The sequence below is a fragment of the Penicillium paradoxum genome (assembly GCF_028828445.1).
Source record: "Penicillium paradoxum strain IBT 22861 chromosome Unknown utg000005l_segment0_segment0, whole genome shotgun sequence".
Taxonomy (NCBI): domain Eukaryota; kingdom Fungi; phylum Ascomycota; class Eurotiomycetes; order Eurotiales; family Aspergillaceae; genus Penicillium; species Penicillium paradoxum.
Window position 1 is genome coordinate 134,399 of NW_026643183.1, and position 27,098 is coordinate 161,496.

At 48.9% G+C, this 27,098-nt stretch overlaps 11 protein-coding genes across 11 annotated transcripts; 6 read left to right on the forward strand and 5 right to left on the reverse strand.

Moving 5' to 3' along the window:
• Window positions 1–31: 31 nt before the first annotated feature.
• Window positions 32–2,506, forward strand: N7457_005093 (putative ATP-dependent RNA helicase DBP6; the record flags this gene model as incomplete). The annotated part of the gene is made up of 1 exon (XM_057176138.1): window positions 32–2,506. One exon carries the CDS (start codon window positions 32–34, stop codon window positions 2,504–2,506), a length of 2,475 nt encoding a protein of 824 aa, XP_057030440.1.
• Window positions 2,507–3,452: 946 nt separating this feature from the next.
• N7457_005094 (glycoside hydrolase family 76 protein) lies at window positions 3,453–5,006 on the reverse strand (the record flags this gene model as incomplete). Its single annotated transcript, XM_057176139.1, has 3 exons — window positions 3,453–4,303; window positions 4,372–4,815; window positions 4,889–5,006. 3 exons carry the CDS (start codon window positions 5,004–5,006, stop codon window positions 3,453–3,455), a joined length of 1,413 nt encoding a protein of 470 aa, XP_057030441.1.
• A 3,013-nt stretch (window positions 5,007–8,019) lies between these two features.
• N7457_005095 (putative C6 transcription factor) lies at window positions 8,020–11,720 on the forward strand (the record flags this gene model as incomplete). The annotated part of the gene is made up of 9 exons (XM_057176140.1): window positions 8,020–8,187; window positions 8,255–8,793; window positions 8,844–8,883; window positions 8,941–9,958; window positions 10,006–10,328; window positions 10,380–10,450; window positions 10,499–10,588; window positions 10,641–10,667; window positions 10,715–11,720. 9 exons carry the CDS (start codon window positions 8,020–8,022, stop codon window positions 11,718–11,720), a joined length of 3,282 nt encoding a protein of 1,093 aa, XP_057030442.1.
• Window positions 11,721–12,172: 452 nt separating this feature from the next.
• Window positions 12,173–12,926, reverse strand: N7457_005096 (translationally-controlled tumor protein; the record flags this gene model as incomplete). The annotated part of the gene is made up of 4 exons (XM_057176141.1): window positions 12,173–12,257; window positions 12,308–12,479; window positions 12,547–12,832; window positions 12,912–12,926. The coding sequence occupies 4 exons, from the start codon at window positions 12,924–12,926 to the stop codon at window positions 12,173–12,175; spliced, it is 558 nt and encodes a 185-aa protein (XP_057030443.1).
• An 811-nt stretch (window positions 12,927–13,737) lies between these two features.
• On the forward strand, window positions 13,738–15,061 carry sur2 (sphingosine hydroxylase; the record flags this gene model as incomplete). Its single annotated transcript, XM_057176142.1, has 2 exons — window positions 13,738–14,425; window positions 14,478–15,061. 2 exons carry the CDS (start codon window positions 13,738–13,740, stop codon window positions 15,059–15,061), a joined length of 1,272 nt encoding a protein of 423 aa, XP_057030444.1.
• A 666-nt stretch (window positions 15,062–15,727) lies between these two features.
• Window positions 15,728–16,972, reverse strand: N7457_005098 (uncharacterized protein; the record flags this gene model as incomplete). Its single annotated transcript, XM_057176143.1, has 1 exon — window positions 15,728–16,972. The coding sequence occupies one exon, from the start codon at window positions 16,970–16,972 to the stop codon at window positions 15,728–15,730; it is 1,245 nt and encodes a 414-aa protein (XP_057030445.1).
• Window positions 16,973–17,463: 491 nt separating this feature from the next.
• Window positions 17,464–17,898, forward strand: N7457_005099 (uncharacterized protein; the record flags this gene model as incomplete). The annotated part of the gene is made up of 1 exon (XM_057176144.1): window positions 17,464–17,898. One exon carries the CDS (start codon window positions 17,464–17,466, stop codon window positions 17,896–17,898), a length of 435 nt encoding a protein of 144 aa, XP_057030446.1.
• Window positions 17,899–18,537: 639 nt separating this feature from the next.
• N7457_005100 (uncharacterized protein) lies at window positions 18,538–19,922 on the forward strand (the record flags this gene model as incomplete). Its single annotated transcript, XM_057176145.1, has 3 exons — window positions 18,538–18,968; window positions 19,025–19,102; window positions 19,151–19,922. The coding sequence occupies 3 exons, from the start codon at window positions 18,538–18,540 to the stop codon at window positions 19,920–19,922; spliced, it is 1,281 nt and encodes a 426-aa protein (XP_057030447.1).
• A 422-nt stretch (window positions 19,923–20,344) lies between these two features.
• Window positions 20,345–21,284, reverse strand: N7457_005101 (RNA-binding signal recognition particle subunit SEC65; the record flags this gene model as incomplete). Its single annotated transcript, XM_057176146.1, has 2 exons — window positions 20,345–20,760; window positions 20,831–21,284. 2 exons carry the CDS (start codon window positions 21,282–21,284, stop codon window positions 20,345–20,347), a joined length of 870 nt encoding a protein of 289 aa, XP_057030448.1.
• Window positions 21,285–21,942: 658 nt separating this feature from the next.
• Window positions 21,943–23,483, forward strand: N7457_005102 (aminotransferase, class III; the record flags this gene model as incomplete). The annotated part of the gene is made up of 4 exons (XM_057176147.1): window positions 21,943–21,952; window positions 22,013–22,659; window positions 22,728–23,180; window positions 23,235–23,483. 4 exons carry the CDS (start codon window positions 21,943–21,945, stop codon window positions 23,481–23,483), a joined length of 1,359 nt encoding a protein of 452 aa, XP_057030449.1.
• A 187-nt stretch (window positions 23,484–23,670) lies between these two features.
• Window positions 23,671–26,803, reverse strand: ysh1 (cleavage polyadenylation factor subunit YSH1; the record flags this gene model as incomplete). Its single annotated transcript, XM_057176148.1, has 6 exons — window positions 23,671–24,215; window positions 24,272–24,920; window positions 24,971–25,782; window positions 25,858–26,192; window positions 26,494–26,591; window positions 26,651–26,803. The coding sequence occupies 6 exons, from the start codon at window positions 26,801–26,803 to the stop codon at window positions 23,671–23,673; spliced, it is 2,592 nt and encodes an 863-aa protein (XP_057030450.1).
• Window positions 26,804–27,098: the final 295 nt, after the last annotated feature.

Here is a 27,098-nt window from a genome sequence, read left to right on the forward strand (position 1 = left end):
CCAATCTCGTCATTCGCAGAAGTCCGCAAGAATGGCTGGCAAGAATACAGAGATCGAGTCTCCAAAGAAGGTGGATGTGACTCCTAAATCTGCTCAGTCTCACAAGCGCAAGAGAGATCACCATGGCTCTCAACCTGCAACTACTCCTACGCCAACGAAGAAGCACAAGAAACGCGAAAGCTTGCCGATTGCAGAAGTCGCAGACGATGGAAGCACCAAGAAGCGCAAACGCCTCAAAAATGCGCCTCAAGGATCGAATTCCCCGGAAACGTCCCGGAAGGAAAGTACTCTCTCGCCAAACCGCAGCCAAGCGGCTGTTGCAGACTCGCATAACGCAGTCCACGAGACGACAAGGAAATCGACAAAGGACAAACGAAAGAGCACTGGAAAGGATGACGAATCGGATGATTCGGCTACATCTGTAATTCAAGAACAAGTTGATGAAGATGTTGAAGCGCCAGAAGCCGAAAAAAGCAAATCGAAAAACAAGCATTCGGGGATCATGTCGAAATTCGAGCGCACTAAAACAGTTTCCAGTGCGAAAGCTAAGAAAACGGAACCTAAGACCGTCAAAGATGACACACCCGTCGTGGAAGCTGTCTACGCACAGGGTCTTGAACGGCTCCCTCAGCCCGAGAACCCACCCGAGCCAGAGCAACTCCCAACATATTCATCTCTACCCGCCTGGCTGGCTAACCCGTTGCGCAAATCCGCCCACGACACGCAGAAGTTTTCCGAGCTTGGAATTAAGCCCGATCTTCTCAAGGTATTGGAACAACAGAACTACAAAGAAGCTTTTGCTGTTCAGTCAACTGTGATTCCCCTCCTTTTGCAAGGAGAAAAGAACCACCCCGGAGATCTTTGTATCTCTGCAGCGACCGGGTCTGGAAAAACCCTTTCCTACGTTCTCCCACTTGTCACTGCTCTACCACCGAGACCTGCCTCCAGACTTAGAGGTTTGATTGTAGTTCCCACACGAGAGCTGGTGAAACAAGCTCGCGAATCTTGTGAACTTTGTGCTTCTGGATCCCGGCTTCATATTGGAAGTGCGGTCGGTAATGTGGCTATCAAAGACGAGCAAAAACTATTGATGCGTGGGGATCAGGTATACAATCCAGCTATTCAACAGCAACAGTGTGATGGGCTGGAGGGAAATGACTGGATGAATTTGAGCCTAGAGGATTGTGTTAGCGAGGCACTCGACTCTAATGGATCTCTTCCTGGTCACATCCAACGATGCGAGCCTAATGTCGACATCCTCATCTGCACTCCTGGTCGGCTGGTGGACCACATTCGCTACACCAAGGGGTTTACTCTCAAATATCTTGAGTGGTTGGTGATTGACGAAGCTGATCGTCTCCTGAACGAAAGTTTTCAAGAGTGGGTTGACGTGGTCATGAATTCTTTGAACAGTCGACAAGCTCCCGAGACCTTCGGACCTGGTGGCGAGCTTCTGTCCAAACTTGGACTTGCGATTGATGCCAAGCCTCCTAGAAAGGTGATATTGAGTGCAACAATGACTCGTGATATCTCTAAACTCAACTCCTTACGCCTTGCCAATCCCAAGATGGTTATCATCGGTTCTGAGGATGCGGCCATTGAAGAAGATCCCTCTGCTATTCATCCAGATGCTCACTTCGCACTGCCCCCAACTCTTTCCGAGCACATTGTTCAAGTCGGGGACGGATCTCTCAAGCCACTCTATCTATTGCGTCTTCTTCTGTCTCACATTGAAATCAGTGGAGATCGAGCTCCTGCCGTGTCTGATTCATCCGACTCCAGCAGCTCTAGCTCAGACGACGACTCGAGCAGCGACGACGACACTAGTTCCGATGATGATACTAGCTCTGATGACGACACTTCGTCTTCTGGTTCGGACTCGGACTCAGACTCAGACTCGGACTCAGACTCAGACTCGGACTCAGACTCTTCATCTGATAGTTCTGGTTCTTCAGACTCATCTGATTCTGACTCCGATACTACGGATCTTGTTCCCGAGCCATCGCGCAAGACCGTTCTGATTTTCACCAAGTCATCCGAGTCTGCATCCCGACTTTCACGCCTCATCTCGCTTCTGCACCCTCCATTGGCCAAGCGCATGGGAACCATCATCAAATCCAACAAATCCTCCGCATCTCGTAAAACATTGACAGCGTATCGACATGGTCGCATCTCAGTCATTGTGGCTACTGATCGTGCTTCTCGTGGTCTTGATTTGCAATCTTTGACTCATGTCATCAACTACGATATCCCAACGAGTATCACTACCTACGTTCACCGAGTTGGACGTACTGCCCGCGCCGGCCGTGAAGGCTCTGCTTGGAATCTAGTCGCTCATCGCGAGGGCCGCTGGTTTGCCAACGAGATCGCAGCCAGTGTGGATGGCCGAATTACACGTACATCTAACATCGATCGCATCCAGATCAAGGCTGATGCACTGGACTCACTTAAGCCCAGATACGCGAAGGCTCTGGATAAGCTTGAGCAAGAGGTCAAGCGTGGATAGCCTGGCATGATCTATGTATGCGATTCAGTGTATTTTATGAATCTTTATGTCTTGCTCTGCCTTCATAGCGGTCGTATCTTTGTATCATATGTTGACAAGCCTTGCAGTCTTCACGTTCACGTACTTGCATTTCCTACATAAGCTTAAACCTGTTCCACTTCAAGCGACAAGACTCTAAATGTTACCATGGCGATTCCATCACTCGTTCCTACGGGGTTAGATTCTATCACCAGAGGTACTTCGGTCTAAATTGGCGTGCAATCTCCCCGTTTCTCGACTTCAGCGGATGGCTTGGATATGCACGTCTAGCTTGCTCTGGACATGAATGCTAATATACCCCAAATCATCTAAGATTAGCTGCGACAGCGAAGTATTATACTGGCTATGACCCCAAGTATTGCGATGAACATTCAAGGCAAGGGAATGAATAATATGAGAATCAGTTCATTCGATCCTGCTGGCCATTACACCCCTATTATGTACCCCCTGTGATATAGCCGATTACTTGATGTTTTATGATGTTCGAGATTCTTCTTCCAACTAATGATAGGTAGCTCTCAGCACCTCAATGTCATGAAGCCACTCTCCCCCTCACGCATATGTTACAACGTAGTTGGGCGACTATCACTCGTGAAATACACTGTGGAAGCTAGTAACACCGAAGTGAGGGTGTTAGCCGCATTGTCTACCTTGTCTACTCCGGCAAGTGTGAACTGGCGATTAAAAATGAACGGTTGGCCGTGCTGTCATTCGGAGTGACAATGTTATCATTGCCCCTTGGTCCAAAGAGCAGGAGCCCGTTCTTCCTTTGTAGGGTCATGAATGGACTTTTAGTCTAGATATTGGAATCTATTTGCCTTCGATCATTGTCTATTTGTATTATGTATGGTAAATGAACAAATACACATGAAATCTAGGTATAAAAAACAATACAAGAGCAATTTAATCAAGAAATCATCATATATACAGCACCACCGATAAGAGAAACAAAACAAAAGGTCAGAATCGCCGCCCCAGCTTTATCACCGTTACCAATATGTTTAGTTGGCGTGTCGGCACTGGTATCTTCTTCATCAGTGCCTGCAGCACTGTTTCCTACGCTGCTTCCACCAGTGGAAGAAGTCAAAGGACCGCCGACGTCTGCGGCAAGGAGCCCTTGGAGCACTTCGAGTACACCCATTTGCTCTCCAACTCCAGTTCTGCCGTCATATTTGCCAGAGCTCCATCTGAAACCGCAAAATGTGCCGGTATCACCACCCTGACACTGTGCCACTGCAGCTTCCGCCGTCGGCCGAAGCTTGGTTGACATTATGGTGTCATACGTGTAGGGGGCATATTGGGTTACCTCCGCAAGCCACCTGCTTAGATATCCCTTGAAACTCAACTGATCAACGTTGCACTTGTTGATAAACTCGCAGAGTGGCTCATACATGATGTTCTTTTTGGAGAAGAAGTGATCAGTGGCCTTCAGAAGGCCATCCGTGCGAGCTTGCCAGACCGCGGATGTATTTGAAGTGTCCTCAGAGATCGACGATGTCCAATTATACATAACAGAGGCGCCGTGGAGCCAGACCCCTGCGTTGTATGTCCATCGATTGTGATCATGACTGGTGCAGTTGTCGGTTTCTGTTGTGCCATCGAAGATTTCGTAATTAGGTCCCACCAGACCAATATCTTGTGACCAGTTCCAAGCCTTGGTGGCCCATTCTGCGTATGTCTTGTTTCCAGTGTAGCGAGCTAGTCTCGACGAGATGTCGAAGAAGCAGCCATTTGAAATGCTATTTTTATAGAAATACCCTGAAGGACAGCACCAGAGCGATCAGCCATAGCCCTCTCAGGCGAGATAATCTTATTTGCAAACCTACCAGCATTCCAAGAATAGATTTGCCATTTTAAACCACCCCCGCAAGTTGCACTGTGCCATCGATGAGCCTGCCCATTGAAGACCGCCTGCACCATGGCGAGCCAATCCGGTGTGGTGTCGGGTGGACTAGGGAAGTTTCGCTCGGCGGCAATCATAGCACTGAGGGCCCAAAAACATTGATCATCGTTTCCCTCTGTGTATGTTTGATTCTTGGGCATGAAGTCGCCCTTGACTCCTGCCTGATGAACCATTGCCTGCAGGATGACATCGTTATATGATTCATCACCGGTATATGACCAGTAGTTGATCAACGCACCAAAGAAGGCGCCTGCCTCCCACCAGTAGTAAGGATCAGGCAGATTTCCTGGTGTGTCGCCGGTGTTGTTGCCTGAATAGAAGCTTAGAAGGTCATACGCAACCGTGCTAGCAGCTGATTTGATTGAATCTAGTTATTCATATCAGTAATTGCATGTCATACAAAGTTATTGTCATTCTCGGGAGAGTCGGCGAGTGCATACCAGGACTTCCAAAGTCGACCGCAATACCAGCTGCAGTGGTGTGTGATACGAGGAATGTGATACATGTTGAAAGCAGCCATAACTTGGAAAGTATCGATTGGGAGGAATTGGGCAACATAGGTAAAGGAGAAAATTTCATAGCCGAGTCAAGTCAGTGAACTCCTCGTAATGTTTGATGCATGTAGTCGTAGAAGTATGTCTAAAGAATGGAATCAAAGAGAGACAGAAGAGAAGAGAATCACAATGGGGAACTTCGAATAGCTCCCTGAGGAAATAACAGTAATAACCTTGGGGAACCATTTGCCATGAAAGAGAGATGGAGATCCATTGTTAGGATCTTGGCGGTTAGAGTGTGAATCATACACGAAGGCTCAAGAGCATCCAAGAGAGTCCAAGACAATCCAAGGGCGGCTGTGTTCGGATGCTGAGCCCAAACAACCTGCGCGGAAGTGCCTCTGACAGCATCAGGGGAAAGACGCTGCGTTTTCATTGCCTTTTAGCCCCTCCTTGCCGAGTGCCAAGGGTGCCAAAATTAGGCTGCCTGCGAATAGCTTCGATTTTGACCGCTTCAGGGGATGGCGGATGCTCTACGGAGTACAGTGTGTACTCTGTATACTCCGTAGTCAAGAAAGCCGATATCTCAGAGCACATTCCATCGAATGTGCTCCGTAGAGACATCGATATGACTCGGATGATCTAATCCGTACCGATGTTGCAGAACGATCGATCACTCCGATCTCAAAACAAATGAAATCGATTGTGTCTCCTTGGCGCCTAGACTAGCTCAGCCCACCTTGGCAAATTGGCTTCTTTGCTTTTGATCTGGATCCTCTTCACAGATTATGTAGAGAACAACCGTCGCGTGTAGCAGCCGATGTAGGCTTTGCTAAGGAGTACTCTGTACATACATCTGTGTCGATTATGATTTCGCGGCCCGATCGAGACAATGTCTTGTGGTCAATCTATAAGGCTGCTTGCTAGCGCTCTATAGATATGACGTCAGTGCTATATGTTATAGAAGATGAGTCGATTGGCGGCAAACTCGGTTCTCTGGGGATCTAGCCTGGCCATACAACACCAATATCATAAAAAACAACCATGAATGCCCCAAAAAGGGTTTGGGGCTGTACCTTGAAGCGACACACCTATACTGGATCAGACGACAGATGTAGTCTCACAACCCTATCTGCTCTTTCTGGCTTATGAGAAGCGACACAACCTCCTGGGGACCTCTATTGACGGCTGCTTGAAGTGCCGTTTTGGAAACACCCGCACGCACGGTGCTGTCGGCTCCTGTTTCGAGTAGCATCTGCACGATTTGTGTGCTGCCAAAGTGGGCAGCTGCATGCAAGGCAGTGCCATGAACTCTGCCCCGTCCGCGAATGTTAGTGCCATTGTCAAGTAGCAATTTTACAACATCAGCGTTACCTTTTATTGCAGCAACAGTTAATGCTGGGCCAAGATAGGATTCCACATGGATGTTGGCACCGCCCTCTAGGAGCATTTGCCCTATTCGCTGGCTTCCGCTGGCTTCCGTTGGCTGAAGCTGCTACAATCGCGGTGCTGTTCCCCTCATGATTGAAGTCCGCGTGACCGTTGAGCAATACTTGCACAATATCTTCATAGCCTTGGGATGCTACTGCGTCCAATGCGATTAAATTCTCATAATTTTCAGGATTGGGGTTGGCACCCTTGTCAAGCAAGAAAGTGACTAGGCTCCCATGGCCCGCTGATGCAGCGGCCGTCAAAGGGCTGCTATGTATCTCGCTCTCAGAATTTATATCGACACCATTGTTAAGAACGATCTCCACAGTGTCAAGATGACCTTTAACACATGCTGCGACCAAAGCATCTCCATACCATTCACACGAGGCATCCATATTGGCTCCCCACTCCAGGAGCAGTCTGCTCATTGCTTCATTTCTATACTCAGGAGCCATTGTAAGTGGGACCAAATCCTCCTGACTGTTTCCGTTTGAATTAGCTCCATGGGAAAAAAGTAATTGGGCGATATTCAAATGATTCTGTAAAACACCCCATTGCAATGCTGTCCAATGACTCCCATAACGCATATCCACAGGCCGGTGTTGCAAAAAGTAAGATACTGCCTTTTTGATGGCAAAGCGTGCAGCAAAACGCAATCCCTCCATGGTTTTTGAAAATTCCTGACTCCAATTTTTACCGAGTGAATTGCGTCCAACAGCGGATGCTGGTTCTGATGCTTTGGCTTTTGCTGGTCTTCCAAGGACCCTATTGCATTAGGATGTAAGTCCTCGGGCGCTCTTGCATGTATAACCCAATGGCGCACTGTATAGAGATAGAATGGATTGGCTTGCAATCGTTCTTCGAAGGCCTCGGCACTTTTTGCAATACCCAGATCCAAATGTGTCAAAGGAGATATATGGGGGCAAACAACACAATGACTTCGTTTTCAGCATTAGGAAAAAAGAATTGCTTCTTGCGCCGTAAACCGAACCAATCGGATGATCTTGCTCTCAATCTCAGTCGTAACGAGCCCAGCGCACACGGCGAGAATGTCTTCGACTTGTGACAAGTTCTCTTCGCCAAGGCTGGCTTGCCCTTCCTCTATTGCAAGTGCATGCTGGGGCTCCAATGCAGTGAGCGATTGGCGTGCGCATGTCAACCGCGAGAGGGTTTCCATTGCCAACCCAGTCTTTTCTCTCATCTGTCCTTGAATACGGAGTACGGTTCATTGTATTCGCATACGCATCGTCATATGCCGAGTTATGGGACCCTTTAGAGAGACGGCATCCGGAACACATGTCCGCGTCCAACTCATTTCAAAAGTAAGTCTTCAACTTTCTGCATGCACAGTGAAGCTCAGGTATGCAGCGAAGTACGCTGAAAAAGCTTATTGAAAATGGATTCTGTCAACATTGAGGAGTGGAGGGATACAAGTGAGCAGTAACTACGGAGTAGTTAACGAGTGATGCCTGTAAAGTTAGGCCAACTTAGGCATCTCTGCTGACTGCATCGAATGATCTGATTGGCCGCCCCTGCGATCGCCCGATAACGTCAAGGAACCCCCGCAGTCGGGGCGCCCTTTTTTTTTGTTGGGCATGACGCTTTCATGCTAATAGCTATTCTATTTGTCTCTCTTGCCAGGGACTATGAAGCAGGGCCCCCCCAATATCCAGCCCGGATCGGGTCCCTCTAACCCTAGCAGCTCGTGCCCTCCATCTTTGAAGGGACCGTTGGCTGGAGGTCGTCAGATCACCCGGAACCGCACAAGTTACAGCTGTCACACGTGTCGGCGTCGGAAAGTAAAATGCGACAAGGTAGCTTGATCTTATGCTCGCTCATAAGGCTCATGTCAGCTAACGTACATTTATTTCCCCGTTTTAGATACATCCGATCTGCGGGAACTGCGTGAAGAACAACACCGAATGCACGTACGATGTTCTGTCGCAAAAAGACGACAATGGGCGCGATGTGTCGTCAGAGCCGCAAGGCACTAAACGAAGGAGAGAGGCATCTCGGACTTTAGAGGCAGATGTGGATGAGCTCCAGTCAATTTATGGGCACTTGAGGCGAGGAGAGCCGATGGGGGAGAAATCTGACACCAATGCTATTGAATCCCGGCTTGACAAGCTCATGTCGATGATTGAGCGCCTTGGTGGGAGGGATCAAGCTCTCGGAGCTGTGGGGATGCAGGCAATCAACTCAGATCCGAAAGTGGAACCCCCGCAATTGGATGACCCACGGCCGAGCAATAGTCCGAATGGAAACAAAGCATCGTCACGGCCTTCCAGTCCACACCGTGGTACTGCAGAGTCGAGCGCCGATGAATTTCCAATCCCATCTGGCCAGGCCACCGACCTGGTAGATCCAGTTGGGAGCCTGAACTTGGGCCATTTGAGCCTGGAGGACGGTGGAAGGTCCACGTCAGTCACAACGGGCTCCAATGAAAGATGAATTTGCTGACCCTAGCTAGCTATGTTGGTACCACGTATTGGGCTTATATCTCTGACGAGGTGTGTTGTCCCCTGGACTTTCCCTCAAATAGACCCGTTTAACTAACTCGGGCCTAGATCAATGACCTCAATCAGTTGTTGAGAGATCAGAATCGCTCCCATAACCAATCTACCCTTCATAACCACGACGATGACACGATAGATTCATCCCCGAACGATCGAAAGTCATGGAGAGAATCAACAGGCAGCTTGACACCTTCAATAACGCCTAGGTCCCATTCTTTCCAACAATCCATAATATACCCGTCCGGTGACTCTCCTTCGGTGAATGAAAAGGCGGTAGAGCCAGACATGCTCGACCACATCCCAACTAAACGACAAAGCCATATTCTATACAAAGGATTTATCTCGGGTGTACACGCCATCAGCCCCGTGATTCACCCCCCAACTATCCTGAAACTCTACAATTCATTCTGGGACTGGTATGACTACAGCAGTTACTCCGGAGAGTCATGTCCGAACCCCTCATTCATCCCACTTTTGTACGCCATGTGGTATGCCGGCTCAGTGACGGTCTCGATTCGAACAATCAAGGCTGAATTTGATGCGTCATCACGGTCTACCCTTTCAACGATGTATAGTGAAGAAGTCATTAGGTGGCTTACAAAGATCAAATTCCCGCGTAGCCCTTCACTTCAAGGTCTCGCTGCTTATCTCATTGTGCAGACTATCGTCACGAAGGAGGAAGAGCCTTTAACCAGCAGCATATTCGTCAGTTTGGCAATGAGGGTCGCACAAACCATGGGTCTGCATCGGGATCCAGCGAAGTTTGGCATCGAACCTTGTGAGGCTGAGTACAGGCGCCGATTATGGTGGCATATCATGCACATGGATTGCGTGGTTGCGATGTCAAGCGGCCTGCCTCCACTTGTCAGTGACGAGAATTATTGGGACGTGTGTGAGACGAGCGAAATCAAAGATACCTTGCTTGGTAGTCCTGCTGCTGAATCGTATGCGAAACTGGTCACTTCGCAGAACCGGGCGCCCGACAATCCAGATGATCCAACTGTTTGTGGAGGACCATCGATGGTCAACGTCTATTACCTCAACGCTAGAGGGAAATATATCATGGCTTGTGAGTATATCCCTCACGTTTCAAGATTAATAAACTGATTTTATCAGGTGCTATCCGCCGAATATTAAAGATTCAGCTAGGAACAAAGCCCCTCACCAGGCAGGACATGGAAGAACTCCGATCAATACTCCTAGACTTACAGCTGAAATTGAATTCCATAATAAACAGAATTCCAGAGGCAAAGCATGTTGACAATTTGTCAACGGCAGGCCACGCTTTTTATATGTCGGAATCGTCGACGGATGGCCGCTCATCTGGCCCTGATCTACCAGGTGAAGGTTCCACTGGATGTTCAGAGCAGTATCACTCGCCAGTTCTGGTTTGCTTTCATAAATGGGCAAAGATCATCCTCTCTTTATATATTGATAAGGTGCGCTTTCTGAATCCTTGGTGATCCACAGCTCAACTGATCTTTCTATAGGCCTTCTGCGTAGCCTACCAGCCTTTTCTAAAGAACGCCCGTAGCCGGATATGGCCAGCGGCACGCCAGAGGTTAGCAAAAAACATCACGCATTGAGTTCCCCACGCTGATATTCACAGTGCTCTCCGACATTGCCATGGATTCATGAAGAAGTTCATACAACTTGCCACTGACCCTGATTTCCAGCCTTTCCACTGGAGCTGGCCTGGGTAAGCTTTTCGCCGGCGTGCTATTCAAGAGTCACAGCTAATATTTCTTCAGAAACCATCAGCCAATGCATGCTACCATGTATGGTCCTGTTCTCAAGTATTGGCGATGACGCTAATAAGGCATAGGATTATGCTCATCGATTTATACGAGCGACCTTATAGTCCCGAAGCATCCAAGTCCCGCGCGTTTATTGACAGCATACTCGCACTCTCTGGTCCAGATGGAGGTGTTGTAGGTGGTGAAGACGGTGTCTCGACACAACGGCCGTTAAAGGACGGTGGCCGTGAAGCCTGGGATATGATCCGCCGCCTTCGCCAGAAAGCTTGGCAAAAGGCTGGGCTCGATCCCCAGATGCTCTGGTCTGAAAAAGACCAGATCCAGGCCGGGATCGCTTCGCCGGCTGACTCTTACAAAGATGAGTACTCTTCGTACTCGGATCCATCCCAACCTAGATCCCCGGGTTCAGCCACGGCCGGTCATCTCTTACCGCATAACCCTCAACCTAGCAATTCCAGCAGATCATTCAACAACATCCCTCGCTCCCACATGTCTAGTGAAGATGTTACTTCGGGTACTAGAACCCCCTTGCAACACCAATGCGAATTTCAACATCACGATAAACCCTTGCCTGTGGCCCAAAATTCCCAGTTTCGCCCTAATCTCACAGGCTGTCCTATACCTCCCCTCACTAAGCCACCTTCATCCAATCTGGTACTGACCAGGGACACGCAACCGTCGGCGCAATATCTTGCATCCCTGGTCCCTGCTGTATCTGCTCCACAGCTAGAGTCTGATCTTACTCCTTCCGGTGGCACGTCCTTCATGGAGACTATTTCTCATGGATTGCCCATGAATGTGCCTACACCGCCATCGATGGTTGATCCCAACCTCAACTTCGACTGGGACCAATGGGACGCTGTGTTCGGACAACATCTCCCCGTTGCAGATGATCTCATGGAATTGGATCCTGTTTCCGGTCTTGATTTCACCAGTGGAAATGTCTCGACATATCACGGCAACAATCCTATTGACTTACCTACTTCGTATGGCAATGGTCCTCCGGGATCCACTTCGGATGTGAATACGCCATCATGGAACAGGAGCAATGATGGTGAATCCAAGTGGGCTTAGTATTCTTGTCACTCAGCCCAAAGAGATATATAGTGTATAGTTGTTATGTACAAATCTATCAAACAAACAGTAAATAAAAACATATGCATGATACATGATGTTGTAGCTGGTCTATGAGAGTTCGTAAGATTGACCCTGGGGGTTCGAATTGAAGTAATCTACTGTAATCAAGGAATACAAGACCAATGATGGCGGAGAAAATCTACAAAGTATAAGTAGAACAGGAAGCGTGGAAGATGAAATGATTTCATGAAGCGTAACTCTTGACGATCAAGGGATCACTAACGTGAGGAATGAGAAATGTGAGAGCGCCATTGGAACAGAAGGGCCCAAGGGATGGGGAATAAACAGCCGTTCCGTCCGAACTTCCCCACAATTCATCCACCAAGGCATGTTTGTGCATGCAGCTTATGTTTTGCTGCTGCCTGTTTTAGGATGGCATGAATTGCTGTTTAAACCTTCACGGCCTTGAGACCGTCAGCCCAAACGGTAGCGTAGGGTGTGACACCATCATCACGGAAGTCAATGAGGACGTGCCTAGGAATAGTTAGTTTGGGTACCCGAAAGATAGGAATATTTGAACATACATGGCGTCGCCGTCCATAGACTGACCCATGAGGACGTCGTAGTTGTCCCAGTTCTTGATAATCTTCTTGGTGGCGGCACCACACTTCTTCCTGAACTCCTTTTCGGCCTCCTCGGGATCTTCAGCGGCGGCGAACTTGGGCGCAGCGTTTTCGCAGAGCTTCTTGAAGTAAGCTAGATTAAGGAAGAATAATCAATGATTTGCGCACACCAAGATACAAGGGACAGAGGGCAATCTTACACTTCATGTGAGCCATGTAGGCTTTGGCGGAGGGCTTAGCACCGTCCTCGACCTTGAGCCAGTGCAGACGGAACTGATCCTCGATATCGTGGACCATGACGGCCTCGCCATCGCCACCGTCCTCATCATCGCCACCCTCAGCAGAGGGGTTGGCACCCTCAAGCTGGAAGTCCTCATTGGAGCGCTTCAGGTACTTGCGGCAATCACACTCCCAGAGGACATCAAAGTCCTTGTTGGGGACAAGGTTGAAGGTATCGGAGACGATCTCGTCGCCGGAAACGATATCCTGGGCAATTGTCAATTAAGATTCCAGAAAACTATATGAAATAGAGAAAATAGGGGGGAAAGGTCATGATCAAACGTACAGTGTAGATAATCATCTTGAACGGTATTATATGAGAAGGTAAGGAGAAAGAAAGTAAGCACAGAAAGGAAAAACACTCTCGAGGGTGGGGGGAAGAGGGTTTTAAAAAAAAAAAAAAAAAAAAATTGAAGAGCGGGGTGATGTTTGTTCGGTTTGTATTGTCTACTCCGTACCCGACTAGTATCGGGGAGTCTGGGCCACCGCCACTGGCAACGCATTAGCGCCGTAGTCGATACTTCAGGGTACCTCGGAAGCACAATGCACTTGGTAAGCAGCCTGAGGCCATTCGAGAGGGAAGGAGATACTGGGGATGGATGAGAACAGTATGAAATGATCGTAGTAACGTTGATTTTGGTCGACCGTTTGTACTGTTCGTCTTCGGCGATCTATAAGTCTGACTCAGCATCTCTGGTTTACCATACCATACCGTATAGGACCACTATCTCTTGGGTGATCTCCACAGATACCGTCTCCGGAAGTATTGGATTGCCTGTTCTTGGTCTCGCGCCACCCGAATCCGGGCATCTCCTGATCTGAACGTTGATCTTTTATCTCCCCATTCCCTCGTTCATTATTATCAACATCTCGTTTCCTTTTTTCCCCCTTTTTCCTCCTTCCTTTTGTTATGTATCAGGAGAGGTACTGATCGAAATCCATCCTGTATCGTGCCTACCCGTCAGCATCCGGTCTCCGACGTGGTTGCTGACGTTCTTTCTCTTTTCTTTCCATCTCTGGCCTCGGTCTCCAATTTTCCAATTGGGAGATCCTTTTGATTGACACAATCAATTTCCTTATATTCGAGCTTGGTGCATTGCCATTCTCACACCATGGCCGTGAACGCATCCGTCGCGTTCGATCTCCCTCCCCTACCAACCTACACCTTGACCACACGAGAGGATCTGCTCGCTCCTATCCCCGATAATATTCTCTCGCTCATATTACCCGTTGTGGCTTACTGGGCCCTGTCGATGATCTATCACTTCCTGGATATCAACAATTACTTCGTCCAATACCGGCTTCACACCCCCGCGGAAGTCCTGAAAAGAAACAAAGTCACCCGGTGGGAAGTTGTTCGGGATGTTATCTTACAGCAAGTGATTCAAACTGTGGCCGGTCTTGCTTTTATGTACTTTGATGCGGAGGAAACTGCTGGAAAAGAGGAGTATGATGTGGCCGTGTGGGCGCAGCGGTTGCGCATCGCCCAAAAGGCTGTTCCGTCATTATTGGCTCTTGTTGGGGTTGATGCCGTTAGCCTAGGGAAATCCGTGTCACAAGCTGGTTATACCATGTTGGCTGGAGCTCTGGCTGGTGGATCTTACCCCGGTGTGACCCAATACATGACTCTCGGCGGAGCCGAGGTCGTGGTGCCCGCCTTCACAAGCTGGGAGGTTACAGTTGCTAGTTTCATCTACTGGTATTTTGTACCGGCGCTTCAGTTCATGCTAGCGATTTGTATCGTGGATACTTGGCAGTACTTCCTCCACCGGGCTATGCATATGAACCGGTGGCTCTACGGTATGTGTAGTCCTTCGAGCTTGACTGATGGATCTTGTACTAACCATCACAGCGACTTTCCATTCCCGCCATCACCGTCTCTACGTTCCTTACGCCTTTGGTGCCCTCTACAATCACCCGTTTGAGGGCTTCCTCTTGGATACGGCCGGCACTGGTGTTGGATTCCTACTCTCCGGCATGACCACTCGCCAGGCCATGTGGTTCTTCACAATGTCAACTATCAAGACTGTCGATGACCACTGTGGTTACGCCTTCCCCTGGGATCCATTGCAGCATTTTACATCCAATAATGCCGCCTATCACGACATCCATCACCAAAGCTGGGGTATCAAAACCAACTTCTCCCAGCCTTTCTTCATCTTCTGGGATCGCCTTCTTGGCACTCAGTGGACTGGTGAAGTTAAGCTACGCTACGAGCGAGCTCGCGAAAATGCCCAGAAACAGGTGGATCTGGATGTTGCCCAGGCGCTTGAAACAGCCGCACCTGTGACTATGACAGTTACAGAGGAACATGAACATGAGCGGGTGGTGCTCTCGCCTGAGGGACCTGCGACCCGCACTCGGTTGCGCCGAAAGACCGTGGATAGTCTCAAGGGTCCGAGTCATGGCGTTCCTGGAAGTGTCCTGCACAATTAAAGCCGTGATGAAATGAATCCTCTGAGAATGTGTCTTTTTTTTTAATACTTCACCCAATCCCGTCCCTGGAGCTGCTGGTCGTCTCCGCCAGGCCGTGGGGGTTTTCGACATTTTTCTTTTTGTGTATGGGCTAGTGACCCAATGTATTAATACTTCAGAATGCGCCAGTCGATGCTTTGTACATGGTTTTCTCTATGACTTACTGTTAATAATGTCTATTCATTTTCTCTTTATGTCTTGCTCTCATGGATACTCGGCGTGGATTCGATTCGTTTGCAAATACCATGATCTCTTCCCCCCAAGTCCCTTCTTCCACCAGATCCATACAGCAAGAATAACTCAAGTCAGAATCAAAGTCGCAATCAATGACGAGCAAGCGAGGGAACGAAAGACAGGCACAAAGCGCCAAACAAAATGCCGAAATAAAGGAATAAAAGCCAGCGGCTCGGACCAAGCGATCACACCATATTTGACTGTTCACAAACCTGACTCCATGTTGTCCTCGCTGTAGAGCTTTCTGGCTTCCCGATGTGGCCTTGATCACTCTACTCACTGCTTGTGGAGTAGATCGATGAGGATGAACCCTCTAAAGGGACTTTGCCCTTTGCTCCCATCTATTGTTGAGCACTCTGTGCCCTGCAAATAGGGATTTCCTCCCATATTCTTCTACATCTCCAGCATTCCGTTGGCTTCGTCTAAAGTTCCATAGACAGCAATTGCTGCACTAGGTGAACGGGGTTTTCCAAGAGACCCGTAGATAGTAGTCGCACTCCACCCTGCCGCCCTTATTCCCAGGCCTTGGTAGTTGTCATCAGCAAAATCCATGAACCTGGTGACACGATCTGGATTTGGAGACCACTGGTGATCTTCACTCATGTGGCACGGTGACGTTGAAGCTTTCCGGGAAACTCTCGACGTTGGGCGATACAAGCCGAGTCCTTTTGTGTCACTGTCAGCACGCCGCGCTGCAAACGAAGAAGAAGATTCGGGGACATACCTTTCTGCCGGGTGAGGTGTTTTGATCGGTCGTGGTGGTTGCACATGGTTCTTCCGTGGATTATACTCATTGGCGGAGGTATGGCTGCGTGCATTCTTTCTGCTCTTCTTGCTTCCATCATTCACCTCATGCTTCTCGCCCTTCTCACGATTACTGTGCTTGTTTTGCGGATGTCTCGAGTTCACATGAGCCGGATCCTTTAACCAGGCTTTGCTGCAGGCTTTGCGGGTATCCTTGAGGATATATGCAAATTGGCTCGATGTACCATAGAGTTCATCCACATCATCAGGGAACAGGTCAATGCAGGCGTCGACAAATTTCATAAGCCTGCGTGGGACATGATTTACACGAGTCTGCGTGCGAGCGAGCAACGCAACGCGAAGATTGCGCAGTGCGTTTTTGTCACTCGCAATTCGAGCCACCATGCACCCCTGGCAGTCGCTGATTTCGTAGCGCCATGCATTTGGAGCATCCGGGTCGTTCAAGCTGGGCTTCTTCCACATACCCTGTATAGCCCGCAGTTGCTTCAGAATCAAATTGTCTAGAGGCTTCAACAGGTGCGGGTATGCGTCAAACTTGCGGAGGTGGTAACCGACCTCCCTTCTGATGAGATTGAACAAATCGTATATGAGATCAGCACTCAGATCCTGATGGGCATTGCACAAATCTTTGTTTGTTCTCGACCAGCGGTCACGGCGCATATTCTTTGGTAGAGCGTGGATCAGACATTTGACGATCTCATCGGCGTGTCTCGCTCTTGTGATATCTAGGTGCAAGATGTCCGTTAGCCGTTTCATTTCGTTCCTTCTCAGGTCAGTGACAAACCGAGCGTCTCCACGTCCCGAGAAGAGTCTTGCATGTTCACCAAATGTGTTTTGCCGAATGAGTCCGAATCGCCCTCCATCTTTGCCCATCGTTTGTGGCCGTTATGGAGCAGAGAACGGCGTTGGGGGTTATGGCAGAGTTCAGATGTTCTATGCTTGTCACAAACTCGACTAGAATGTTCCCACTGTATGTGTATGCCAAGTTGGGCAAATTTCGAGCAAGTGTTGAGCTTGTAGATGTAATCCCGGCTTCAGAGAGATATTTTTATACTCTCTGAAAAGGGATGAAGAAGACCGTGCTTGGCATGCTTTCATGCTGCTAATCCCCATTGAAAGTGCCATGATCAAAGAGAACAAAAGAATTGTTGGTGTTGGATTGACATTCTGTGAACATCAAAGAGAATCGGTATGGCTCCATGACAATGAGCAATGTCTCTCACAAAGAACAATCAAGCTATCTATAGCTATGTTCCTTCAAGTCTCAGTATATAGACTGAGTATTCTCTCTCTACGTCTCAGCTTTCCGTCTCGGGTTCTTTTCTTATTTTCTCTTCAGTCTCACCCATCTCTTGTAGTTCCAAATGGAAAACCAAGTTTCAGCCGTTGGCTCCTCTCAGGTTACAAAGAAAGCAAAGCAGTGCATCAAGCATCGTCGGGGGATGTTCAATTATCCCAATGGATGCAATATACGCGAGAACTACACTCCGGACGATGCCAACCAATGGGTAACCGTCTTCTTCAACTGGGCTGATCGTCTTTACAGCGACGAGGAGCTGATGGATCTTGTGATAGCTCGCATCAACGCCCGGGATGGCACCATTTCGTCTCAGCCCGTTCACCACGATATTCGATGGTGCTTGTCGTTATGTGTGCCAGGAAGTTGGCATGCCAGCGATTTCTCTATTGCCGGCACAGCGAAGGCTGTTGCGCAATGGTACCAGAGTGAGATGCGCCATGCAGGGATATGCATCAATCGAGGATATATGTTCCGTGATAATCATCGAAAGAAACATTGACTGTCGGACCTTTTTCGAGGCGCTCGTAGCATCGTTTCTGATTTACCACGAGAGAAACCTTGGAAGCCCTGCATATACATGTAATTTAGACAAGTTAGCCGCTAATCTCTCAGAGTTGTTATTGAACAGGAATCCGAGCTTTAGGCTCAGCTTTGTCGGTACTATGTTCTGGGCTCACCGGGGCTATAGCTGTGAAAGAGAGGCTTTGACCTTTCTTTCAGCTCGTATTGAAGTACAAGTAAATTTCACAGGGCTAGACACGGAGATCTCACCGCGGTCCTACATCTAGTAAATCCATTCTTAGTTTTATTTTGCCCCAGAAGAGAGATGCAGGGACTATATACCTAGGCAGAATAACCACCTGGTTAGTCTCTTAGGCGCACAGAGAAATATTAGCTGGGCATCTCAATAAATGAGATCATAGAAGAACCTTGGAACCGACAAATCAAATATCAACTTGATCACCTCGTATCGGCTCAGCTGTTCAGCTCCGAGGTAAGAAGTGTGTCGGCAAAAAAGGAAAATACACTATATCACATGACAGACCAGGCTTCCCTTTGGTGCTGCTTCGTCATCTTCATCTTCATCTTTATCTGTTCCACCTTACGTGTCTGCTCCAGCAGATACCTACGTTTCACGATGACCCAAGGCGAGCAGGGTACCCCGTTGCCCTACACTGCATCACCAATCAAGTTACTTTGGAGCGATGTGGGCCTGTTCTTCTCAAAGATATGGGCTCTTCCTGGAATACTGCTACCTCTAAATTTAGGTCGCGCCCGTTCGTTGGATGAGCTATATCCGTCGTTACGCAACGGAGCGATTGTCATGGTCCATATGTTTCTCGTGGTCTATCAAGTGGCTTTCCTGCTCTCGCTACCAATTATGGGGTTCTGTCTGGTTCCAGGCATGTTAATACTGGCTTACACTGGTATTGTTTTAGCCGTCAATTATGCGATTGTCATGTTGATGTTAAATGGCTTTCAGCGGGTCCTGGTATCCCAAGTGCCCGTGGTCGAGCGGGCAGGCCATGACCGGGAATGTTGGCTGTATATAAATGGAATTGCAGCTGGGTAAAAGACCTCCCTAGGTTGATGTGCTTTCAGTCACTGACCTGAGATACATATAGTCGTCGGTGGGTGCAGATGAATGTTGATCAACTGTCATGGACCTTTGGCCGCAAAGTAACCGGTGTGCACAATCGCACGTAAGTGATATCCTGATACCTAAACCTACAAATATTAATCTGAAGTAGTGCAGGTATTGTCTTTGATCTGTTAGAATGTCTGATCCAACGGGACTTTGCGTACGCCACGGACGACATACGAAGGTCTTATGCCTTGGTCAAGAAAGCTCTCCTTGACCCAGAATGTGACAAGGTGGTTCTGATTCTTCACAGCCAAGGTGGGATTGAGGGAGGTCTTATTTTGGACTGGCTTTTAGATGAATTACCACACAACCTCCTCCGTCGCTTGGAAGTGTACACATTTGGCAATGCTGCCAATCACTTCAATAACCCCCGGTGGACAAAGCCAGCAAGATCAGGGGCGGTCTCGACATCTGATCTTATGAATCAATTTGGCCAATCTATCGGCCACATCGAACATTATGCCAATGCAGGGGATATCGTGGCCCTGGGAGGCGTGCTCCATTTTGTGGACATCCCAAACCGATATATGGGCCGGCTCTTCGTCCGCCCGAGTTCGGGCCACCTGCTCAACATGCATTATCTAGACAATATGTTTACATTAGGGCCTGATAGGAAGGCCCTTAACTCCAATCCATTTATGGACATGGAAGTCGAACCATGGGCAATGGCAGGTATGAATGGATATGAAGGCCCTCCGCATCGAGTCAGGTATAGTCCAACCATAACCCGAGACGAGGCATTCCTTCCTGCCAAACTGAGCCTGCAGCCCTCACAACCAAATGGTATCAACAGAGTGCTGCGCGTCAAAGACTTCAGTCGTCTTTGGCAGTATAGAAATGGTGGGTGTCCAAAACACACGGAATATACTGATCAATAACGAAACCCATAAACATCTTCTTCAGTCAGAATCCACCCTTGCTCTTTGTTCTCTCCGATACTACAAATGATCATAGACGCATCTCGGCCTGCAGATACTATGTTCCCATTAGATAAAAGCCGCAACACAGAAACCAAGTGGTCATACAGATACAACGTTAGCATGGTCATTTCTGGCGTCCCATGTTTTGATTGATCAGGTTATTTGAACGAATGCCATGATCCTATACAGCCGTTTTCTTTGTGCAACGGTGAATCTTGAACATATTTAGGGATGGATGTACAATGAGATCAATTCAGAGGCAGTCCCGTGATATCAGGGAGGTATTCCTCATCTGAATTGCAGTAGAAATTAAGTAGAAAAAAGAGCAACGCCCATCGCCATACAATGCAATTGGAACACAGAACAAGGACACGCTAATTTCACGCCTTGCCCTTCTTCTTTTCCTTCTTTTTCTTTTCCACGGCACCCCCTGAGGGCTCGCCGCCCATTCCGCCCATTCCACCCAAGCCGCCCAAACTACCAAGCATATTGCTCAGTCCGCCCATCCCACCCATTTGGCTCATCATTTCTGACATGTTAGGCATTCCCTCCATACCCTGCATGCCCTGCATCTCGGCCATCGCGTCCTTGAGGGGGTTGTCACTGACACCGCCACCGCTATAGGCGGGCGAATGGATTGGCAAGACTTTCCCGATCTTCCAACCCCGCGGGGCAGGAGGAGCTGCTGGAAGTTTCTCGGGCATGGGCAGGCCACGGATTCGTAGCCGGTAGGGTGATTGTTCGGTAGTGGGGTTTGCTTTCAAGTACTGTGCGACAAGAATATAAAGGTGATGCTCTGCACAATATGGTCAGTCTATCTCCAGCAAAGATAATCACCCACTCCATCATAGATATCAGCTACGTACTGTTTTTGATCTTGGGGTTGGCCAATTGGCCGTTCTCGTTCTTGACCTGCACACGCACACGGCCGGGATTCGCCCAATCCTTAGGATGCAGCTTCTCAGGCTCTAGTCCTGCATTCAAGCCAAGCAGCTGGACAGCATCGACGATATCTCTGGCAAGAGGGTTTTCCACTGCCAGCTCCGCACCTACTTTGCGGCCCTCGGCGCGCGATCGAGTCTTATCGAAATACACAGGGTATAGGCATGAAAAGTGTCGAGGGATCTCGCGCTGAGGCTCAGGGACTGGCATTGATGGCATAGGGGTCTGTTGTTGTTGGGGTTGAGGTGCAGCCCTGGTCGGAACATTGACAGGTGCGATAATGGCATTGCGGGGGAGTTCCTCGTCAGAGTCATAGGATGGGGCGACCTCTTCAGGGTCAGAGTCAGAGACTTCTTCAATTTGAGCGCGACGCGACATTATGGTGGGTTGGATTTGGTGAATGGGGGAGATGTCTGGGGAATGCGGAATTGTGGCCAAGTCAGAGGGGCAGAATGCAGTGTCTGTGCGGGCGGTGGGAAGTGGGACACAGCCATGTGTATGTAGGTGTTGATGTGCAACCTCTAAGTGTTCAACCAGAGCAAAGTTTTCGTAGGTAAGTACATGGATAATTTGAGCTCATCTGATGTGGTTCTCTTCAAAGTCTGCTTTCTGTAATATCCCTTTCATGCTGTGTAATATGTTACCTACTTGTAAATAGCTATCCAACCTTAGTTTCAAGTATACCGTAGTATATGCACATAGCACACTCACAGAACCATTTAAGCAACCTTAGATATGCAGTATGAGTCATTTTCAAAGACCCAAGATTTGACTAAAAACTATATATTAATTGTACCAAATAGGCATATCGGAGGAGACATCGGAGTCCTTGGGCACCCCACGTTCGGAGCTCAAAGGTCCGTGCTCGGCTTTTCAACCAATTGGATTCTCGGCATCTCTTGTTCGGCATGCCGAACCCACTCCACCCCGCAAGACAGGCATTGCCTCGGGTAAAACCTAAGTCTATGGCTATATAAGAGGCTTTGCTTCCCGTGAAGTTCTTTCCTTCCACCTTGCATATATCTAATCTTCAATTATGACAGCTAGTATGTAAGATCCATGCAACATGTTGGCTTATCTCTCGTTCTAATATACATCCATTTCAGACAAGACCAGTGCCATCCTCCATCGGGATACAAGCTTTATTCCCAAGAAAGCCATCGGCGGGAAGGGGAGCTACATCTTTCTAGAAGATGGAACTAAGTTCCTCGATGCTACAGGGGGTGCAGCTGTGTCTTGTCTCGGACACGGTAACGAGCAAGTCACCCAGATCATCAAAGATCAGATGGCCCAACTGTCCTACTGCCACTCTGCCTTTTTTGGGACTCAGGTAGCCGAAGACCTTGCCCAATTCTTAGTGGAGTCTACTGGCGGAAAGCTATCCAAGCTTTTTGTTATCAGCTCGGGATCTGAGGCTATTGAGGCTGCACTCAAGCTAGCTCGTCAATACTACTTGGAGCTTCCAACTCCTCAAGTCCAGCGTACACGATTTATTGCGCGTCTTCCCTCCTACCATGGAACCACATTGGGTGCTCTAGGTCTAGGTGGCCATGTTCAACGCCGGCAGCCATTTGAACCCCTTCTCTCCAAGAATGTATCCCATGTTTCTCCGTGCTACGCGTACCGTGGTAAGCGGGACGGCGAGTCGGATGCAGACTATGTGGCACGTCTTGCAGATGAACTAGAGGCTGAGTTTCAACGTGTCGGTCCCGAAACTGTGTGCGCATTTGTCGCAGAGCCGGTCGTGGGTGCGGTAGGTTTCCTTCCATTTACTCCTCCGCCCACCTCCGCCCACCGAGACATCCCACTGACACTCTTTAGGCTCTCGGTTGCGTTCCTGCAGTACCTGGGTACTTCCGTGCAATGAAAGCTGTCTGCGAGAAGCACGGTGCTCTTTTCATCCTTGACGAAATCATGAGCGGCATGGGCCGCTGCGGAACCTTGCATGCCTGGGAGCAAGAGGATGTTGTTCCTGACATCCAGACTATTGGAAAGGGTCTAGGCGGTGGCTATGCCCCGGTATCAGGTGTCTTGATAGGTGATTCTATTGTCCAAACAATGGACAAAGGTAGTGGAATGTTCCGCCATGGCCAAACATATCAAGGTCATCCAATCTCGTGTGCTGCTGCGTTGGCCGTGCAAAAGACTATCCAGGAACAATCTTTGCTGGAAAATGTCCGGACAATGGGAGCCTACCTTGAGGCACAATTGAAACAGCGATTCGAGAGCCATCCTCATGTCGGAGATATTCGCGGAAAAGGACTGTTTTGGGGTGTAAGTTGCCTGTATTCTAGTAGCCGATATTGGTATGATGCTAAACATTTACAGATGGAATTTGTCAAAGACAAGGCTACAAAGGAGCCATTTGATCCTAAGAGCCGTCTGTCTTTCCGCATCCAGGAAAAGGGGTTACAACCAGAATACAGTGTCTCATTGTACGGTTGTTCTGGCACTGTTGATGGAATTCGTGGAGATCATCTCGTCCTCGCGCCACCATACATCGTGTCGAAAGAGGAGATTGATATTCTCGTTGACACTCTTGAGAAGATTCTCGAAGATGTATTTTCCTCGCTATAGATCCACTTTGATAGTCCTGCCTAGTCTGTGCAATACTTCAACCAATACATGTACCATTTTGATAATCTGAAGACTACGGGAAGACAGGTTTGACAAAACGATTAGATAGAAATAGATAGACACCTCGTTCAAGGCAAACCATGTGATTGATGGCATATTGCGTTATTATACAAGTACATAAGAGAGATCAACCCTGTGCCTGGATAGCAACCGATTTCTTCCTGGCAGCCAGTTCGATCCCCTTTGGTCCATGGACAGGGCCTCTCTGTGCTGCATCCCGAGAAATCGAGCTCTCTGCCCAGAGGCCAGCCACAGTCTCAATTGCCCGCTCAACGACAACACGGATACGGTCTCGCAGGACAGGGTTCGCACATTCGACTTCCAAATCTTCCAGCCACACGCGGGCAATGTGCTTGTCTACCCTAATCTCAATACCAGGGACCGGGATGCCCATGGTGATAAGACGATCCAACTCTGCAGCCTCGATATCGGCAATTCTTTCTTCGTTCATCTCTTCCCCCTCTTGTTGAGGACCGAGTGCGAGGTCAGCAGGGACTCGGGGGCGCTCAATTGGACCGATATTGTCGCCACCGAATTGGGCTTCGAGCATCATTAGCATGCGAGCGAGACGCTCCTCGGGTCCACATTGAGAATGAGGATTCGGAAGTGAGGGAATTTCCAATTCGTCATCGTCGTCATGGTGGTGGTGGTGGTGTTTGTTTTTGGCCGATTCTAAAATCCTAGCAGTTAGCACGAGTAAACACAAAAGAGAAGATACGGGTTCATACGCTTTACGGAGGCTGGACTGCTCTCGACCGTCAGGAGAACAGCCATCACCGCATCTGCCACTCCGTCGTTCATCATGTTTCCTTCCCATTCTAGCTCAACCTCACGGCTGCGTGAGTGGTGACGGAGATACACACATCCCATGACAAGGAACACCTGTGTTTCATCAGATGGAATCTCCTCATCGGCATCTTCTGGTTTTGTGGTATCGTTGGTGTCTGTGTTATTCTGGCTGTTGGTTTTAGTCTTCTCGCTGTTTTCAACCTCTTCAATAGCCCCAAAGGTTCCCTCGAGGGCCCATCTGATCAGGTCCATGCTCGCGGAGCTGAGCGTAATGTGTTGTTTGCAAGTAATAGTCGTAGTAGTCAAACCTGCATACTCCTGTAGATCGTCGGGCGCCATTAAAGACAGGTTGAACCCATTCTGAACCAAGACCCCAGCCATGAGTTGGGTGTCATCATTCTCCGATGGAGGCGCAAGCTCTGCTAGCTTGCCGACCACCTTGGCAATCTTGTCCTTCTTGAATGGGATGCGCACTTCGTCGCAGTTTGCTGGTGTGTACACTTTCACCTTGACGGCCTTGTCTGCGTTAAGGCTAAGCAGTTTCGACTTCAACCTCATCATCTGGTGTTTTTCGCCATGAACAAGAATCTTAGGCCAATTAGTAGGAAGTTCAACTAAAGGGTGGACGTCACACTTACCACGACTGGAGCAGCTACTTCCTCTATGAAAGTACGATTTTCAACGCCATCAACGTGAGCTGCAAAGCTGACCTCATCAACAGTACAGCGTCGGGGAATCATCACTTTCTGATCCTCGTCACTCGCTCCAGGGACACGCCCTCGACCGTGCCCGGCGGAAACCTTGGACATGACGGCGGGAATCTGATCTGGTTCATTGAGCAGGCCCTTGGCCATGGTCCCTTCAACGCTATACCCGGTCATGACAACCCCGTTGCGATCACTTGGCGCCCATCTTTCTAGAAGCTCACGGCTTGTTCCCGTTTGCAGCATACCGGGGGAAGCAAGCATGACACATCCTCCAACATCATCGAAGCGCTCCAAACTGCGGAGACTTCGAACGAAGCGGAAATCCCACGGTCCGACACTGACGCTTTTATTGCCGCTGGCCTCGGCTTCGGCCATGCGCTGCCGGAAGAGCCGCTTTATATTGTCGTTCATGGCCCCAATATATGTCTGGTAAACGACCATGCAACGCCGCGCCATATTTCCGATGTAATAAATTGGAAACTTCTGAAGTTCGGGGTGGGTTTCCCAATATTCATCAAGAATAAGAAGCAGTTCTTGGGCGCGACCGAGAGCAAACACGGGCATCAAAACTCGACCTCCACGGTTGAGAACGCTTGTGATTGACTTCATCAACGCGGCCTCACGTTCCAGTCGAGGGGGATTGGATGATATGCCGAATGTAGATTCTGTGATGAGAACATCAATCTTCGTGCCCTTTGGTACCTCGGCAGGAATCAAGTGCCTATCCTCCTCGCGAGAGTAGTCTAATGATGTCATTGGTCAGCACTTCGATTGTGATACTCCAACATATAGAAAAAGCAGCGAGGAAACAAACTCACCTCCGGTAAACAAAGTCACCAATCCTGCAATATCGATTTTGAACATGGCTGCGCCGAGAACATGCCCGGCGGGATATGGAGTGATACGGATGCCATTGATAGTATGTGTGGTGTAAAAGTCGATAGTTTCAATCATTGGAAGAGTAGACAAGTGGTCACGCTCGGTATATAGCGTCGTCCGTTGATCAGAGGAAGAGGACGTGTTGCTAACCCGGACATTGTCTTGGATGAGCCATTTGTAAATTGCTCGGGTTGCCGGAGTCATGAAGACTCTTCCCTTGAAGTTCGTCTTGCTGAGAACATATGGCAGGGCGGAAGAATGATCAACGTGGAAACTATACAGATCAGGCTGTTAGTCAACTGTGCTAGCCATGAGGCGTGCCGAGATAGAAAGCATTCGAATTGGAGACTTGAGAGGGTACAGTGATACAAGGAATATATGCATGGCATTGAATTGTATTGGGCTTGTATATATGCAGGGGGGTCGCTGTTTTCTCCCATCGGAGCAGGTCCAACAGAAGACTGCTAGGCAATCTAGGTGCCGCACATAGAACATCGTGGAGAAGTGTGGAGGGGGGTCCAGTTGCATTGGGCATGCTTGTGCATAGTATGTAGATAGAATAAATATCAACGTACTGGCTGATTAGGAGAACATCCACGGTACTTAGATCGAACTCATCAAAAAAGGGAAGTGCGGAGAAGCCTTCTTTCGCCGGGTGCATGCCTGCATCAAGCTATAGAACCCAACCGTCAGTATTTACAGCTTCCCCGTGTGATTTCAGCACTGGCTTACCATCACCGTCTTGCCCTTGTATTCCAGAATGTGGCAACTACGGCCAACTTCATTGCCACCGCCGAGACAGTAGAAAGCGAGTTCGTCTGATGGGTCGACGGGTTCATCATCGACAGCTGTACCCATCGCTGAAGCTTTGCGCTTGGCCGCCATAGTGTCGCAAATTTTATGGATACACCCAGATGGTGTCAGGAGAATGAAATATCTTCTTTGGATCTGAGCAACCTTGTTGAAGAGCACTTATTCCCGTGTTGTGAGGTAAAGTCCCAAGATATCAATAAGGGCTCAGCACAACGCCCATGGCTCGCATAACATAAACTAGAGTGGATTCAGTTACTAAGAAGCGTGTTAGAGATGTCAATGGCCTTGCGAGACCTGAATGTGATTCAATAGAGGAGTAATTTCATTCATCGCAGGCGCAGGCACTGGCACGCCTGGGCAGATTTGG